This window comes from Phascolarctos cinereus, unplaced genomic scaffold (assembly GCF_003287225.1).
Source record: "Phascolarctos cinereus isolate Bilbo 61053 unplaced genomic scaffold, phaCin_HiC Scaffold_4;HRSCAF=312, whole genome shotgun sequence".
In the NCBI taxonomy this organism is placed as follows: Eukaryota; Metazoa; Chordata; class Mammalia; order Diprotodontia; family Phascolarctidae; genus Phascolarctos; species Phascolarctos cinereus.
In genome coordinates this window covers 270,735,610-270,754,219 of record NW_027555847.1, presented here as the reverse complement: position 1 = coordinate 270,754,219, position 18,610 = coordinate 270,735,610, and the positions used below count along the sequence as shown (strand labels likewise).

Sequence of the window (18,610 nt, the reverse complement as noted above, 5' to 3'; positions counted from 1 at the left end):
ATGAATCACCAACACTTCCTCAAAGAAAGCAATGACCAAAGAGATCTGTAAGAAAAAGGAAAGTAGAAGAGAATACCTCTTCTACGAGTTTCTTCCTTGTACTGAGCAACACTTGCCCCCACTCCCTCCCCCAAGCCTTATGACAGTTTGGAATAGAGAAGTAATATCCAAAGTAAAGAAGGGTGGTGAGTGGCAGGCAGCTGCAGCAGTACTGAACAAATGTGTCTTCATACCCTGTGGACCATCTGGGAGAAAAAGGGCCAATTTGGTTGTCACTGAGAGTCGTAAGAAAGTACCAGCCAAAATACATATTCCCAATATTTCTCTGATACATATTCCTCTAAATGGAGATTCACTTACATTAACAAGCTCTTTTGGGCAGAATTCCAATACACCCACCACCAGGGTTAAAGGTACCATTTGTTTATGTGCTAATATCTTAGGGGATATGAAATTATTTATCTGTGGTTACACTGAGTTAACTGTAGACAGCTAGTTGGAGCAGTAGACAGAGCACTGGGCCTAGAGCCAAGAATACCTGAGTTCAAATTAGGCCTCACATTAGCTGTATGACCCCTGGGCAAGTGACTTAACATCCACTGCCTCAGTTTCCTCACCTGTAAAATGGGGATAATAATAGCAACTATCTCCCAGATTTGTCACTTAGCACAGTACCTGATACAGAGTAGGTACATAATCAATGCTTGTTCCCTTCTATCTTCTCTCTCACTTCCCCCAAGATTAAAACATAAGCCTCCCAATCCAGAGCTCTTTCTACTACACTATATTTGCTCTATCACCTCTGTGGCATTGCCTTATCAAGTAGAGGAATATTTTGGATAATTCTACTTCATTCAAATGGGGATCTATGACCCAACCAGACACTGGATACCTTTAAAGAAACAACAGGTATAAAAAGGCAGTACTGAGAAATAATACATGGGTCATTTTTCTCCAGGTTTGTACACAGTAAGTGCTTATTAAATGTCTTTCCCTTTCATGCTTTTCAAATATGGGACTAGAAAAAGAGGTGAGTTAGTCATGTAGCAAGAATGAGTACATAATCCATAGACAAACAGACTGAGTACCCTATGGGTATGAATGAAAAAATCTAAAAATTCTAAAGCAGCTCCCAATAAAACTGTCGGATGCAGTATGGCCAAATGATGTCCTTCAGGAAACAGGATGGTACCTCATGTAAGTGATTTAAAAAATGTAGAAAGAATAGCTTCACCTGATACAAAGAAGACTTTTACTATTGAGACAAGAAAAGAAAAAGTCACATTGGATAAGAGAAAACATGTAAACATTCAGAATCATGAATGGAGGTCCTTAGAAACAGCAGTCTTGTTGTGCCTGGGATTGTTTAAATGTAGTTCTATCTAAAAGCAACAGGCCTCCCCACCACCTCAGGTACTAGAAATAGCTTTCAAGTCTTGACGGGGTCAATTAGATAAAAACCTGAGTACTTCACAGGAGGTTCCCCTCTTCAGAAATAAAGACTAATTGACCAAAACTTGGCTGCCCAAAGAACAAAATGTTTGTTAACCCATCTGCTGCTGGCACAGGGCAAATAATTCACCATATGCTTTTCATTCTTTAAATTACTAACATTAAAAGTAGATAGTCTTCTAGTAGACAGGCGCAGGAAGTCATCCGATAGTTTCTTCTGTTCTACTCATGCCAAGAATGATGTTTTTATCCTTTAAAAGAGTTTCTTCTTCAAGACAGCTCACCAAAGTTGTCATCCTCCCTACTATAGCCCTGCTAGGCTTTAGTGAGTGACATCCAGACATTTTAATTCAAAGCCTGCTACAGAAGGGAGTTATTAAAATTCAAATGAGCTGAGCATATTGAAGAAGAAAACACTGGTTTGCATGCACACCTCTGTATTTGGCCATCCCATTTAGTCCCTAAGAACAGGGTTCTGTTTTGTTTGTTTTAAATGGGCTTCTGAGGCTGAGGTCAGCCTCCCACGGCCCCCACGCCTCTAAGGTCATCATCAGTAATTTGGAAGGCTGAATGGATTTTCTACTGAATCTAGTCAGCAACTTCGACAAGGAGGCAGTTCTCTCCCACAACCCGTAAGTGTGAAACATCTGATTTCTTTTAAAAGAGTATTTATTGTACCTGTTTTCAAATGGGTTGCAAGCTGAGAGTACAGGACAGACACCAGTTCAGCTGTACCTGAGATATAGGCATAAAGGAGAGCAAAGTTGCTGGTTTGTGCCTTGGCTGCTCACAAAGGATCATGGATTTCCTAAGAATTCACAAATGGATCCAGAAAGTAAATCCTCTCCTGCAAAGCAAATATATATTTGGGCAGCCCAAAGGAGAAAATTCCATTTGCTTAGGATAATAGTTTATCCTTCTTTTACTCTTACAAATTTTTTGCCTCCTTCTGCAAATAAATTCTTAACATCATCATCATACTTAAATCAGAAGCAAACGCACATTTGCTTTATTTAAAAAGATAGATGTGAAAACATCCCATGCTCTTAGCTTTGTTTTTGTCACATCCATAAGCTACTTTGGCTACGTTTAAGACTTTTAATAATTAAACCAGCTCTTTTATAACGTTTTGTTCAGGGCGCTAAACAATGCTGCCATTAGTGATAAAAACTTTTTTTTTAATCTAGGAAACATTAAAGCAAACAGTAACATATCATGGTGAAATAACAGGTTTTCTATACGTCCAGATATCTGAAGTGATTTTTTTCTTAAGCATGTCAAAGTAGTTCACAGTTTGGGAACTTACTTGTATCATTAGACAGACACTAGGCTTTTAGGGATTCTTACGGTGACTGTGAAGGCTGGGGAGTTGACCTCTAAAGAGCCCTACTCAACTCTAAGATGGTATGACCTCTGGAAGCCACATCCCTGGCTGGACAGCTTTCTTCAAACTTCATCTAATATGAAAAATCACATTATTTTCTTGTAAGCCTCAGATTTTTTCAACTCCTTAAAAAAAATATACAGAGCTGTTTTTCCTAGAGCAGTCAAGTCCAGATAGCAATCCTCTTTAATGAAATTCATCCTTCAGCCAGGTTAGTATTCAATTCAACTTATTCCAAAAGCCCTTAATGGAACATTATTATATTTTTAAAAAAGCATTTATTAAGTGCCTACATGGCATTATTCCAGCTGCTGTATAAAGTAACAGAACCAACTTCTGAAATCAACCAGCTTATGATGGAATTAGACTAAGACAAGAACAGACAGAAAAGGTACAGAGGATAGAAATGTGAATTTAACAAACTATTTACATATCGACAGGCATTAAAACACAGGGTTTCAATGTGATAAAAACTGACAATTGACACTGAATACATGTTGATTGACAGATTATGTGTGGGGGATGCAACAGAGACTTTGCTTATAAAGGGAGGCCCAGCAAAACAAAATGTACCTGATATATAATCTCCAACTAAATAGCACCCAAGATTAAGCTGGCAAGAAAAAGAAATCTCTGTTGAGAATTTTCAGTGAAAGTCCACCAAGCCCCAGACACTGTGTGTGTGTGTGTGTGTGTGTGTGTGTGTGTGTTTAAGCTTTTATACAGAAAGATTCTTCGCAGGCTTTCTTGGAAGAGTAGTCTAAGGTTTAAGGCAAGGGAAGACATTTCTCTGCCTCCCTCCCATCCCCCACTCATCATACCCCCCAGAAACTCTATGCTGTTTGGCTCTGGAGCAGCACACTTTTGAACACAATTACTTACTACGGTACATAAGTAGAAAGAAAGATTAAAAACCAAGGAATTTGCTCTCTTACCTTTCTTCCCTCCTTCAATGATAAAGTCAACAGCTGCCCTAATAAAGCTGTTCTCAGGCAAATAGCTAAAGTCAGCAGGAACTGCAGAGACAGAAAACCATCAAATTAGCCAGTGAACTTGGCGGGACTAATGAAGGAAAGATAATGATCTCCTGCTGCCATTTCAACCTAGAGACAAAGCTGAGATGTTTATGCCATTAATCTCTGCACAATACTCCGTGGCTGCGACTAATTCTATTACGTTAAGTGACTGATGTCCAAGTAATCATTTAGGCTTTGCTAGCAAATTAAAACAATGGCAGAAGTTGTGAGGCTGCCAATCACAGAGACTGGATCGTTTTGGTAACCCACTGAGGAGGGTGTGTATTGGAGTAAACACCTCCTTAGTGCCCCACCAATGAGCTCAACAGGGTGACCTCTTAGAGGATGGAAGGAAATTGCTAAGCTGCATTGTTGAAAGCACTGTCAAGTGGGCCACTCTAGGACACAATGAATTGTACATATGACACATGGAAATGCAAAACTTGTATCAATACCAACAACTCATTTCATAAGGTGTAGACAGCTAAGTGACCAATACTAGCTACTGACATGGAATGGGAAGTCACTGACATCTATGCTGGTAAAGTCCTAGGAGTCTCCTAATTTCTTTTTTCTCATTCCCCCATAATTGTTTTATCTAATGGTTCTCTCGTTGCCATGAATGACTCATTTGGAAAGTTCCATTATAAAGAAGGCATCAGTAGCTTTATTTTATAAATGGGTTATAAGTTTTAGAGCTGGAAGGGAATTTAGAAATTATCTATTCTAACCTCATCTGGCATAACAGTAAATTCTATTACAATTCATCACTGTACAAAATTGAATTTGCTATAGGTCAAACACATTCTCAAGAATATAACAAAAAGAAGCCTAATTAAAAAGTAAAGGCCTGATATAGGCTACATGTTATATGTGGATAGTGTTAGATCCATTTCCTATCACTAATCTTATAAAACTTTTCTGACATTCTTACAGTTAACTATTCTAAGAAAGAGATATATTTCCCTGTAAATAAGGAAAGAACCTTAGTGCAAAGCAGAATGGATGAAAGAGGGAAAAACTTATTTATGTGGACTCTCACTTAAAAGGCATTCATTAGTTATCCTCAAACGTTGTGTTTCTTCTTTGTCCTCAGATCCCAATGGCCTAACATGGTACCTGGCTTAATAAATACTTAGTGATTAATTTATTAGGGTACATGTTACTATATGAGAAGTGAAATTAGGTTAAAAGAGTAACTTCTAGTAACAAAACTCATTTAGGAATTGAGTTTGAGGATGCATCAGCACCAGATTCCATAAATAGTAGGTTGGGTTGTGACTCCCTAATGTATTAATGGTGAAGCCATTAACCTAAAATCACATAGCATGAGCCTAAATAAATGCATGAGAACTGTAAGGCTTCAATAAAAAAGCTAGAAATAGAAAATACATGTCAAATTAAGGTCCATAATTTTATCTCAAATGCAGACAAGCTTCAACTCTTTAAATAAATTTATCCCATTATTTTACTTAGTGGAACAAAAAAATCCCACACAAAACAGGACCATATGCAGACAGTTTACGAAACCTGGGGACACTATGAAATCTGAACTACAGCTCAAGTACTCTTACCAGATGTTCTACTCTGACTTGAGGACAAGCTGGATAGATGAAGATGTCCAAGAAGCCAAGCTGCATTTGTCTGAAGTCCAATCACTCCAGAGAAACTGATGACCTATAGAGAAAAATGCAGCACTTCACTAGCAAGACAAATTACAAATGCCTAATAAAAGGACACTCACAAAATGCCACTGCTGATAATCATGGTCACAGCTTCACCATGACGGAAAAAATAAAGAGAATAAATTGTAACATCAGAGAAGGAACTCTGTGCCAATGAATGAGTTAGCCTTAAAGGAATTTCTCCCCATATTTCCCCCCCCCCAAATATTAATAATAAAATAAACAGAAATCCACACAAGATTATAATCCCTGTGATTAAAATAATCCTTCAAACACTAATTAGGGATTATCACATTGTTAATCTATCTTAAGAAAGTATCAAAATGGATTTGCCCATCTATATGCCAACTACTAGTCCCTCCTGATCTTAATTGGTTTTAATTCTTTGATTATCCAGTTATCTTTTCCTTGAGGTCTCAGAATTGTTTCCCATGTTAGGTCTGTAAGAAAAGTATGTATGTGGGAGACAACACTAGATTTAATCCTTCATACATGCCAGTTGAGGGCCCTTAGTTTTCTCCCCTCCCAAACTCTACTTCATTCTTTTGGAATTCACTCAAAAGAGTAGCATACCTAAAATGAAAATCCATTAGCTTGAAACCTGAGCTGGCACACATCACAAAGAAACTGTCTAATACCAAGTAGGTGAAAGTTCAAAGACCTATCTTGAAACATCCTCCAAAGTTTGCATCAATCACATCAAGAGGTTCACATTTTCAGCAAAACGAAAAAGAAAAAAAAATCAATTTGCAGGTAATAGGATATAGACTGAGAAGAAAACAGGTCTTGCCCAGAGGACTCTCAAGTCCAAGGAGAAAGCTCCCATTCTCACCTGAGTTATGGTTCTGATTACTTCATTAAGTTGACTTTGAATGTGAGAAGCCTGAATTGTTTCTGATTTCAGCTATAAATGAAAAAACAAATTAAAGCACGGTTAGAGTAAACAGTGGCATTCCAGATGCATTTACTATCATCTGATAAGCTAGCAGATGCTTTCTGTTTATGTTCTTGCTTCCAAACACAGCATAACATCTCAAAAAAGTTACCAATGAGAAACATCAAGTATAAAGACAAGAGGACAATAACAAAGCAAAAATATTAGCATGAAATGGGGTTTCCCACTGACGGATCTTAAGGTTCTTGTGCTTTGCATTCAATCACCTTTTCTTAGGTCAACAGGCCAGCACAAAGTTTACCAGATTTCAGCTTTACAAACCCAAATAACAAATCATTTTACATTTTTTTTTCATTAGTGCCTTAAATCAATCAATTCTAATAGCAAGAATTTGGCATGCAAGGCAACGTTCCACTCAGCAGCACTCTGGACAGCTTGGCTCATCTGATCCATGAATGCAAGTAAAAAGAAGAATCTTCTTCAAACATTATCTTCAGATTTGTATTTATTTTTATTTTTTTGTTAAATGTATGATTTCATCAGTGTAGAGCATTTCCAGTGAGGAAATTTCCTCTATCAATGGAGATCAGTAACTGTTGGAGACCACGTAGGTCTGGAGTTGCTGAGGGCCAGAGCTAACATATATATATATATATATGTGTGTGTATATATACATATATATATATATATATGTATATATACACACACACACACACACACACACACACACACACACACACACACACACATACATACATACATATATATGTCAGAGGCTAACCCTGAAACAGGCCTTCCAGACTAAGAGGCTGACTCTATTTACTATGCCATTCTGCCCATGTCCTTATGGCTTTAAGAAACCATCTATAAGTTCTCCTTTCAGAGTTGGAAATTCTGAGTCAGCTAGGTAGTGCAGTGGATAGAGCACCGGCCCTGGAGTCAGGAGGACTTGAGTTCAAATCCAGCCTCAGATACATGATACTCACTAGCTGTGTGAAATTGGGCAAGTCACTTAACCCCAACTGCCACACACACACACAGGTTAGAAGTTCAAAAAGATCTTGTCTATCTCAAAAATGAAATAGATGACATTTATCTCCTTGACAGAGGAACATACTGCTGATGCATGCGTATGTGTCCCTGTTTTTTTTGTTTTACCTGCATGATTGCACCTTCAGAACCAACCAAGGCAACCAGACCGTTAACAGCTGCTAGGCACTGCATTGTGGGAGAACCCTAAAAATCAAATAATAAAAAACTTCAAAGAACGAAAATAGTCAAACGATTGAGATTTGTTAAAACTTGACTTACTCATCCTTTTAGAAAGTCACTCCATCCCAATTCCTTGAGCTCATTATCTTACCTGACTGTACAAATAAGCAGCTAATGAAAAAAAAGCATCAGGACTAAGTCAGACAAGTGACAAACTAAAAGCTGTTAACATCTATCAAGTAGGAACCTTTCTAAAATAACAAGAATATGTTCAATACGTTGTGAAAAGTGTAAGAAAATAGAGCACCTTGAACATTAATTTCAGCAATGGACTAGGGTCACAGTTGATGAAGCAGAACAATCTTATGAAGAATCTGATAAAATCTGAAAGCAATAAAGATTTTTCAAAACATAACTTGAAATTTGGTGACTGTAATACGCAGATGAGCACCAGGAAGAATAGCAAAAAGATACATATGCTGGGAAATATGGTTCAGATTAAGAAATAAAAGAAGCTGAAGGTTAAGACTACTAAGAACTCTCACAAGCGCATGTCAAAAAGAGTGGCTTCAAGAAGAGATTTGGAAATTTCCAGACGTGAACACTCAACATCACAAAATGTGAAACTTGCTATGATATGAAAGAGTCAAATTCAACAGCAGTTTAGAAGGAAAAGAAACTGGATGTAATCACAATAACTCCAACCCAACATGTTTAAAATAAAATATTGCCTCTAAAAATGGAAAATAGATAAAAGCAAAGACACTAAGATTACTGCCCTTTCTTAGATGTTTAATCAACAATGAATCAATCAATGGAAAAGCATTTATTAAGTACTGTGCTAAGCACTGGTGACACAAATGTGATACAACCCCTGTGCTCAGGAGCTCATATTCTAATAGAAGACGACACATATAGTGGACCAGTGTTTTGGTTTAGCAAGTCACCAAAATGGTGAATGAAGCCATAGGGGAGTTGATTAACACTCTCTTTCTGGCAGCAAAGGCAAACCTGTTTGGATTACTACTCTAGTGTTAGGGGTGGGAGGTAGGGAGAAGAAATGTATGTTAATGCTGTGCATCTAGGATGGATGGCGAGAAGATAACATAATGGAATATGAAACATAGCTGGGGCTGGCCAGAGATATTATCTTCTGTGTAACACATTCAAGGAAGAAGCACTCACTCTTTACAAGCATAGCCATGATAGCTAAAAACAACAGCTAAGAACCTAAGTTCATCTGTAAAATATTCCACAAGAGTTTGATGGGAAACCATAAGCCGTATTACTTCATAAAGAGTAAAGAAAGTAGAGGAAATGGGAAGAAAGCTGTTGAAACTTTGGTGTGAGACCAGCTAAGCCAATTCATCACATGAATATTTGTAGATTAAGCAAGATAGGAGACAATAAACAGCTGTGGAATGACACAGACTTAGTGTTTCTATAATGAGCTATATACTCATGGTCAATCAGACGATCACAGAACTGTCAAATTTGTATTTCACTAACTTTATATATGACTTGCTATGAGGAAAGGGCAATGTCACTTAAGAAGAATAATGCAGGAAAATAGCCGACCCTAACAAGTGCACATATGAAAACATATCCATGCTGGGCTAATACAATTTTAATGGAACTCAGAGATCAATTTTTCAAGATATTTCAAAAAGGGAAAAATTCTACAAGAATGTAAAAAAATGCTAGATAATATAAAAAAAACAAGGAAGAAAAGCCACTAATGCCTACTTCCTCATCTCTCCAAAAACTTGATGAGACTGGTCTATGTGTACCACACAGGTGTCCTTAACATTAGCACAAGAAAGAAACAGGCACACTTTTGTAGATGATTTCCCAGTAATTTTTTTCACATCATCACAATTATACAGCTAGCTAAGGTATGTAAATAAAGAACTCACTAGGTTGGTTTGCTAATTCTAAAAAAAATGACTTTGTCTTAGTGGAGTAACCCATTGCCTTTGGGTGTATTAAGATCATATAAAATTACATGAAAGATGTGATCACAGAGATTACTATTAAATAATTCTCATTTCATCAAAATCAGGTGAGGCATAAGAGAAAGACCTTCTCACTAAAGGTGTTAACAACAGGAGATTGGATTATCTACAGATTATCTTATCACTCTATTAAAGGGCACTGAGCTCTAACACACTACAGAGCTTCCTATGTGGGCCATGATAGCTGTCTTCAAGTATTGAAATATTGGTTATATGGAAGATTTGCTCTACATGGCCCTAGAGATTAAAAGGAGGAATAAGTTTCAGAGAAGACACTTTTTTTAATGGCTATAAAAAAACAGTATAAAAATAAGCACTATTCAAGAATGTGATGAGCTGGCAGAGGAGGTGGTCAGTTCTTTTTTACTGGAAGTCTTCAAGAAAAGGGTAGGTGATCACTTGTAAGGAAATTATAGAAAGGTTTTCTCAGATGTGGGCTGGAATGTGAGGTCTTTCTTTTCTTTTTTGAGATCTCTTTTAATGTTAAGGATTCTATCATTCTATAGTGATCCATAATCACTCAAAAGAAGTAGGCGAAGGCATCAACAAAGGAAAAATTAAAGAACAAATACTGCATATTTCCCAAGTAAGAGCATGAAGTTGGAAGGTTCAGTGAATTAGCATGGTAGTACACAAATCATGGAAAACAGGATTAGAGTAACTAGTCAGGTATTCATGAATTATCAAAAGAACCAGATAAGAGCTTCTAGCATGCTGAATGGATCTTCTGTAGAAGATTTACAGGAAGACCAATAAGAATTATATGGTATAAGAAAGAGTGGATAAGTTTCAATCTTTACTGATGAAAGAAGCAGCGGTACTAATAAGATCAGGAGGCATAAGTAGATTTGGTGATTAAATGTGTTTCTTTAATTCTTATTAAAGTTTGAAAATGTCACTTTACTACAGTGTTGTATAACTTAGCACCTTCAAAATGTTTTAAGATGGTCACATCCTGTGTGATTTTTTAAAAATACTACATAAGAAATGACTCCTACCTCTGTAAGAACAATTTTTATCCATGCAGGAAGTAGTCTGCTGCTTAAGTCTTCTGCTTTTCCATGTCCACAGACTGACAAACCATGAACAATGTTCCCTAATGCCAAGGAAAAGCCTGAATTCTGTTGGATTAAAAAAAAAAAAGCCAAGGACGGAAAGGAATAGAAGAAAGAAGTACAATGGCATAGATTAGAAATGACCATATATAGTAACAGAGACATTTTCCAGGGCCTGAACTTCCTATCTTTCCATAATTATTTCCTACAACTCCAGCTAAACTGGATCAGTGGCTGTTCCCCAGTCTCATCCTGTTATCTCCTATCTCTATATATTCACGCAGATGGTTTCATTTGCCTGGAATGTACTCACTCTCCATCCCAAACTGGTGAAATCTGTTTTTTTTTTTAAATAAATATTCAGCTCATGAAGGTTTCTTTGATCTCCCAAAATGAGAATCTTCTCTGTATTCTCAAACTTTCTTACATTTTGCTCGGTGCTCCTCTAAGTCTCTATCTTGTATTCTACTTATCTGTATAATTATCATCTCCCTACTCCCTGCAGACTGGTAATGGTAAGCTGACTGTAAGAGTTTTTGTGTTACTTTCATTTTTGTATGTCTGGTGCCCAGCACATAGATGCTTTGCTGCTGCACCTTAAAGAACGTGGACTCTACCATCTGACTTTCAGGGGAAACCTTCCCTATGTATTGTTTCCCCCATTAGAACCTAAGCTCCTTGAGACCAATACTTTTCTATTTGTAACCGTGGTTTTCACACACAGTAAGCACTCAACAAATGTATCATTCATTCCTAGGTTCTTAAGAAATGTTTGTTCAATTCAACTGAAAAATAGTGAGAAAATCAGCAGTTAACAGATGTTACAGGGTGTAGACTCTGGTTCGTAACAGAAACCACACAGCTTAAGCACAAGGAATTTAGCTGTACTAAGTATTCTGTTTTCAGGAAGTAACACTGTACTGTCAGAAGAGCCTAAACCAAACAGGTTTGAATGGCTTAGTCTTCAAAGGGTCAGAACAGACTACCAGGGTGTGCTCTGCCAGGCAGGCTAATTCCTACACATAATTAAGAGAGGTGACCACAGCAATCACAGGGTGACCCTGAAGGCACACTTCAACATTCTGTTGTTACAAGAATCAAAGAGTACATGGGTGAATGGGCACATGGATGTAAAGAGGGGCAGTAGTTACAAAAGGAAAAACAGTGAATTCACCAATGCAAGCTGCAAACCAGCAACTCTTTCTTTTTTTCAAATTTACTTTAAAAAAAATTTTTTTTTTTACTTTTTAGGCAACTGGAGTTAAGTGACTTGCCCAGGGTCACATAGTTATTACGTTTCAAGTATTTGATCTGAGGCCGGATTTGAACTCAGGTCCTTCTGACTTCAGGGCTGGTGCTCTATCCAACGCACCACCTAGCTGCCCCCAGCAACTCTTTTAATAACCAGTGTGGCCCCTGATCAGTATTTTGAAATAATGTATAAAGGAACCAGAATGGATCTATTTTTATGTCTGATAATGCAAAGTACTGAAATACTTTAGAAGTTTTTAAATATCAAGACTATATACAATCTTTCTTTTTTTCAATTTGCCTTTAAGAAGAAAACCAAAGAAAACAAATCTTAAATAATGGAAGGCAATAAGGTGCATTGGAAAAGGTTCTGGATTTGGAGAATAAAGTCGTAGGTACAAATCTCAGCATATGAGTGACAAGAAGTAAGTCACTTAATCTCTCTAGGCCTCAGTTTTCTTATCTTTAAAATGCAAAAATTGTACAAGATGACTTCTGGGGTCCCTTCTAATTCCAAATCCAGTGAGTAAGAAAGTACTAAACCTATGGACAGGAAGATGGCAAGAGCTACTTGTGATATAACCTGATCGTGACCTAATCATTACCTACTGAAGCTATTTATACTTAAAATTATTCATGTAACCAGTCTGGTATCTCTCTCAGCTTTAACAGATATTCTGAAGAGTCTTGCAGTGGTAGTGAAAACAGCAATGGAGTAGGTGTCAGAAGACCTGAGTTTGGATGCTGCCTTTGACATTCATGGGGTCCCTAAGAATAGTCACTTTGTCCGTATCCTCATCTGTGAAATGAGGTAGAATGCAATGATAACTCAGGCACCCCTTCTGGCTCTAGCTCTAAGAGCATTACAATATTTTGTAGAATTCTTACATTCTACAACCAAAGAATTTAAGATTTCAGACATTTTAATCTAACTTTTTTTTTTAATTCTTCAGCAATGCTTGGGAACATGAAAGGCCTTTTAATTCTCTTTCACGTGAAGACAAACATTACTAGGAAGGTATCAGGAAGGCAAAATCTTCAGTGATGAAGTACCAGGCTAAGAAGTAGAAGAGAACCACTATGAGAGGTTATTATGAACCTCAGGATTCTTATCGTTAGATTTCAGGGTGGGGTCCATGAAATTTTGTTTTAAATTTTGCTCCCTGTATTTCTCTTTAATTAGTTTCCTTTGTAATCCTATGAACTTTATTTAATGAATTTAAAAACGATATTGTGAGAAAGGATCCATGTGCTTTACCAGATTGCCAAAATGGTCCATCACACATACACACACACACACACACACACATACACACACACACACACACACACACACAAGATTAAGAATCCCTGCTTTAGAGTGATACACAGGAAAACACATACAGTAACAGAGAAGTCTGAAAATGCAATTAAACTTCCTCAGCTATTTTCTGGATTTAAAGAGATCTCCATTGTAACTTTAGCACTCAAGGAAGCTTAAAATATGCATGAAGGCAGACACCCAAAGAAATAAATAATTCTGAAGGAATCCAGGATATAGCCAATGACCTGTTGGTTATTTTCAACTAATGTCCGAAGCTTATTCATAATATCTTCAGCCTCCACTGCCTCAATAATTCCAGCGCTGAAAGCTGAGGTGCACACACAACTAAGAGAGTAGGCAAGGACCTAAAGAAAGAAAAAGGGAGAAAATGATAAAGATAACTAGAAGAATTAAAAAGGACCTAATTTAATCCTCAGAAACATTCCACCAAATGACTCAACAGGCTAAGGTAACATAAGCATGTAACCATGACAGAGCTCCCTCACAAACAGGGAACTTTATGAATGCTTCAGAAAAAAAAAAAGGCAATGGGGAGAGGAAATAAAAGACAGAACATGGTACATTACATTTCCTCTTTGGTTTGCTGTATGATTTCCTTTATGCCCTAGGCACGTAATATCTCTCTTCATGGTTAGGTTAACACATAAATATGCACATCGTGCTTCAGTGCTTCAGTGGAGCTGATCTCATTGATGAAGGCATTCCCTCCAATGATAATGATCACCAGTCATCCATATCGGCCCAACCTATACCACTGTTGTTCAAGTCCTCCCATGAACGCTCCACAAGATCCATCTGATGTTACATGTATGTTGTATAATAAATAAATACTGGGCAGCTAGATGGCGCAGTGGATAGAGCACCGGCCCTGAAGTCAGGAGGACCTGAGTTCAAATCCGGCCTCAGACCAAACATGACACTTAACTAGTTGTGTGACCCTGGGCAAGTCACTTAGGCCCAATTGCCTAAAAATTAAAAAAATAAATAAATAAAAATAAAAATACATACATTTGGCCAGTACTGTGAAGCCTTATGGATACATACATAAGGCCTACGCCCAGTCACACAATCTTACTATTGAGACAATAAACCTAAAAAAAAGTACAATTAAATAACATGTCATGGTCATGACAAACAGAGAACAAGGAAATTGTAAGCAAAGGCTAAGGGCAAAAAATGATTATGCTTTTGCACAATAATTTGTTACAACCAAATTATAGCTAGAGGGAACGGTTACCTTTCTCAGATCACATTTACTACAGTCAATATTCTGTTTTTATTTTCATACCCTTTCTATATCTGTTTAAAATAAAATGGAAAATTTGCTATAGCTTGCAATTTTTCCAGCACTACAAAGTTCCCTGATTTCTAAAGCTAAAAACTGGACATCGTTCTAGGGGAAAAAATTAACAATTCACTTGAGGCTTCATAAATGAAATGATCTAAAGAAACAAAGAAATTAACAGCAAGACAGCTGCTTTAATTGTGAAAACCATGTTTTCATTTATTAGTTAAATTGCTCCTCTATCTGAAAAATGTCTCCTTTCACTTAAAAAACAATATTATTAAATCACCCCCTACACTCCTTTAAAAATGGAAATGGAGTGCATGTCCTAGAACAAAACTTCAACCCTGTGTGTCCCAAAGAAATTCACCAATTCAACAGAGCCCCATTGCTGAAAGCAGAGGAGCTACCCAGGGAAACACAGAAGCCATTATGCACTCATCAATAGCTCATGGGGCAGCCTGGGATAAAAGAGAACCTGCTTTAATGAGTGGGGAATCTGGCTGGTCATGAGGTCATCCCCTATTCCTTCAAGAGAATGGCACAGGCTCTTTAGTTCCACCTGGGTATAACAGAGGCAGGCATTAGAGAATCCCAGTATTAGCTTTCCATCTAAATATGGTTAACATATGCAGGCTGTATGCCCCATGGACTGCAATCCCTATACCTAAGTTATATACAGGGCAGTCCAATAGGAATGTTTTCACAATGCAATAGAGAATTCATAGTTTGTTGGACGGCAAAGGAATTCCCTGATATTTCTCACATTAGTTAGTTTCATAAATTAATAATTATTTGATCTGCTGTATGTTTGTCTCATTCACAGCCTTAATTTTTTTTCCTGCTTTTCTTTAGGGGTGGTGGTGATGGTAGTAGTTATATTTTGCTTTAGCACAATTCTGAAAAGATACATTTTAGCTTCTGTCCAGATTATATCTCTTCTTACAGAAAGCATCCTGATGAAGCTAACTGAGGCTTTTGCTTTCAATGAAGACTCTCATCTTAACCACCATATTTAAAACTAAGTTGATTTTAAGGGCCAAAGAACTTTAAAAAAAAAATGCATTGCCTAAACATAGCCTGGTGACCAGTCCATGTTCTCTTATATCACAGAGAGCAGCAAGTAAGAGAAGCAAAACATTAGCACAGAAAAAAGAATGAAAGGGCAAAGTGAATTGTAAAATGTAACCCTAAGCCTCTTACCTCTTGAAATGTTCTGCTTTGGTACCCACTCTCATCCAGGTATGCAGAGAGCTTTCGAAGAGATGTAGCAATGTGTACCCGGGACTCAGTTTGACTGCTGTGGCTCATGAGGGAAAGGACAAGTCCTACTCCAAGGATGCAACCAGTGCTTGGAGAAAAGAAGAAAATATGCTCCAAACACAAGAATTCAAGGGATTCTCATTAGGGAAGTTCTTAATGTTGGGAATACTAGGAAAGGAGACTGGATTCTAATTCTGCTGCTTGTAGCGGCTAAGAGAGCAATATATAAGGTCTGGTAGATTGTACTCAAGTTAAGAAGGGCTTTGAGTATGAGCTTGAAGACATATCATTGGAAAAATAACCAAAGTTTGGAGAGACTCCTCACAATAAGTTAAGAGACTGAGGAATATATTTTTTGCCACAGCAACTCATTAAACTAGCTACTATGGCGTAGAAGACCTGCCATCTGCATTAGTATAAGGGGAACTCACTTGAATCAAATCTTTTAAAGCAATGAAGTATTTATAAGTACACATTTTTATACTCTATCCACTATCTCCTGCTCCTCCCATGGACACATTCCCCCTTCCTCAAAAGGCACAGAAAAACTGATGTTTGTTCCATTCAATTAATTGTGTTTATCAAGCACTTACTATGTGCAAAACAAATATGCATTGCAGGAGACATAAAGTTTAGAGAAGATAGGTTTCCTCCCCTCACAGAGCTTACAGATTTATCAGGGAATAAGACACAAACACAGATAATTGTACAACATAAAATCTTGTATGATATGTTCATTACAGAGTCATAAATCAAAAAAAATTTCGCAAGGTCCAAGTGGAGAGGGTGTAGGGTTCAAGTAAGCTTTCATGGAAGAAGGTCAAATGTGAATTGGACTTAAAAGGTGGGTAGGAATTCAAGAGGCAAAGGAGGAGAGGAGAAGCAACATAACAGGAAAAAACAAAGCATCACTATGGGTTACTCTTACATGTTTTGTTTTTTCTACTTATATTTAACAGCTAGAAAGTAAAGGGTAAAGGGAAGAAGCCATCATTTCCTCTGCACAGACGTATATCAATCCTTCTCCACCCTTTGCCTTCTCTGGTTATCACTGAGTCAAAAAATCAACTGAACAGAATACTTGGGTTTGTCACAAGCCAATCCACATGGCAATTCTGTTGGTAGTTCGTACTTTATACTGCAATTCTCCTTTAGAGTCTTGAGCTGTCCTCTTAAGAAAAATAATTAGCATTTTAGAGTTGGCAAAGCACTTTACCTGCTACCTCATTTGATCCTTACAACAAACCTGTGAAGTAGGTGCTATTAGTATGCTCATTTTACAGATGAGGAACATGAAGGTTGAGAGAGGTTAAGGGATTTACCAAAGATTACAGTTATTAAATGTCTGAGGCAGAATTTGAACTCAGGTCTTTCTGACTCCAAGTCCATCATTCTATCCAATATGCCACCCAGATACCATGACTGGTATGATCATAAGTCTGTGAAGGGGATGAAGTAACCATTGGTAATGTTGAACGTTTAAAAAAAAATTGAGCTCACCAGAAATCTTCCTCATTCTCTCAATTTCCTCTTCAGTGATCTGCTTGAAGACATTTTCCAAGGCATTTCTCCAATAGCCAACTTTAAAATACTTATGTATTATATAATTTTACACTAGAATAATACCTATTACCTAAGCACTGATATACTTTTAAAAAAATCATTTTATGTATTTACTAGCTACTTCCCATGATGTCTCTGAAAAGCAATGCCTTAAATACCTTGTGAAAAGAAACCCAAGGGGGGAGTTTTGACAGCCTAGAAATGCAGCTCACCCAAGGTCATACACTGCATTTATAGCACAGTAAGTACTAGAACAAATGAGCCTCTGATTCCTAGCCTTCTGCTCCATATGTCACACCAAGGCACCCTCTTGGTGCCTGTCACGACTCTGTATGGGAATACTTAAGAAAAAGGAACATTCCGAAATGTAATGTTCTTGTCTCAATTTAGTGTGTCTATTTCAGAACAATCTGGCAATCAAAAAATCCTTCAAAAACAAGCTAATGCATCAGTTCATCATTACTGAAGCACAACTGTTGTTAGAATTTACATGAATTAAACAAGAAGCTCAACTAAGATAATGTTTTTGCAAGCAGTTTAATCACCATCTAACATCTGAATGCTGCGTACTTTTGAGACAAATTACATTCTGCAGAGAAAAACAAGAGCCAAGGGCTCTCGTTTAATATGGATTGCAAAAACTCCCTTCACTTTATTCTGAGATCTAGAAAAAAAAACATTTTTGACTTCCATACCAATGTAGCTACAAGCATAAGGATTGAGAAGAGTATCCAACCCCCCTACGAAATTAACTGTCATGTAAAATTTGACAAATATTACACACATATATATTTGATAATTATTTGTATTTAATATTACCTAGTTAAACAATCTGCAGACTTTATGAAGAAAAAAAATTGGAAAAATAAAGTCTGATTCTAATCGCTGGAATTTCCCACCATCTGATAAGCACGGGAGGATTATGCAGAACTTTATTTGGTAAAGTTGAACTGATGATATTGGGCGGGGGGAATAGGGGCACTAGATCTGAGGTTTTATTGGTATAGGTAACTTGAAGGGTAGAAAGTCCCTCTAGAGAGTGGCTGGGACACCTAGAGTTTAAAGATTTGCTCAGAGTCACACAGCCAGAATGTGTCTGGGGCAAAATTTGGACCTAATCCTTCTTGACTCTAAGGTTAATTCCCTACCTACTATAACACCGACTCTAGTGGCATGGTGAACTAAATCAATTAAAAATAAAACTGTATTT

General features: G+C 37.3%; 1 protein-coding gene across 3 annotated transcripts in view; it reads right to left on the bottom strand.

The window, feature by feature from the left end:
- Positions 1 to 18,610, bottom strand: part of FOCAD (focadhesin) — a 381,816-nt gene that overhangs the window by 55,357 nt on the left and 307,849 nt on the right. For all 3 annotated transcript variants that reach the window (XM_078153058.1, XM_020973967.2, XM_020973969.1), the window contains exons 29-35: positions 15,778 to 15,925; positions 13,514 to 13,633; positions 10,658 to 10,780; positions 7,591 to 7,668; positions 6,370 to 6,441; positions 5,427 to 5,529; positions 3,772 to 3,852 (exon numbers count right to left, since the gene is read on the bottom strand). In XM_078153058.1, the coding sequence (XP_078009184.1) occupies positions 3,772 to 3,852; positions 5,427 to 5,529; positions 6,370 to 6,441; positions 7,591 to 7,668; positions 10,658 to 10,780; positions 13,514 to 13,633; positions 15,778 to 15,925 (725 nt within the window). The remainder of the gene's footprint in view (positions 1 to 3,771; positions 3,853 to 5,426; positions 5,530 to 6,369; positions 6,442 to 7,590; positions 7,669 to 10,657; positions 10,781 to 13,513; positions 13,634 to 15,777; positions 15,926 to 18,610) is intronic.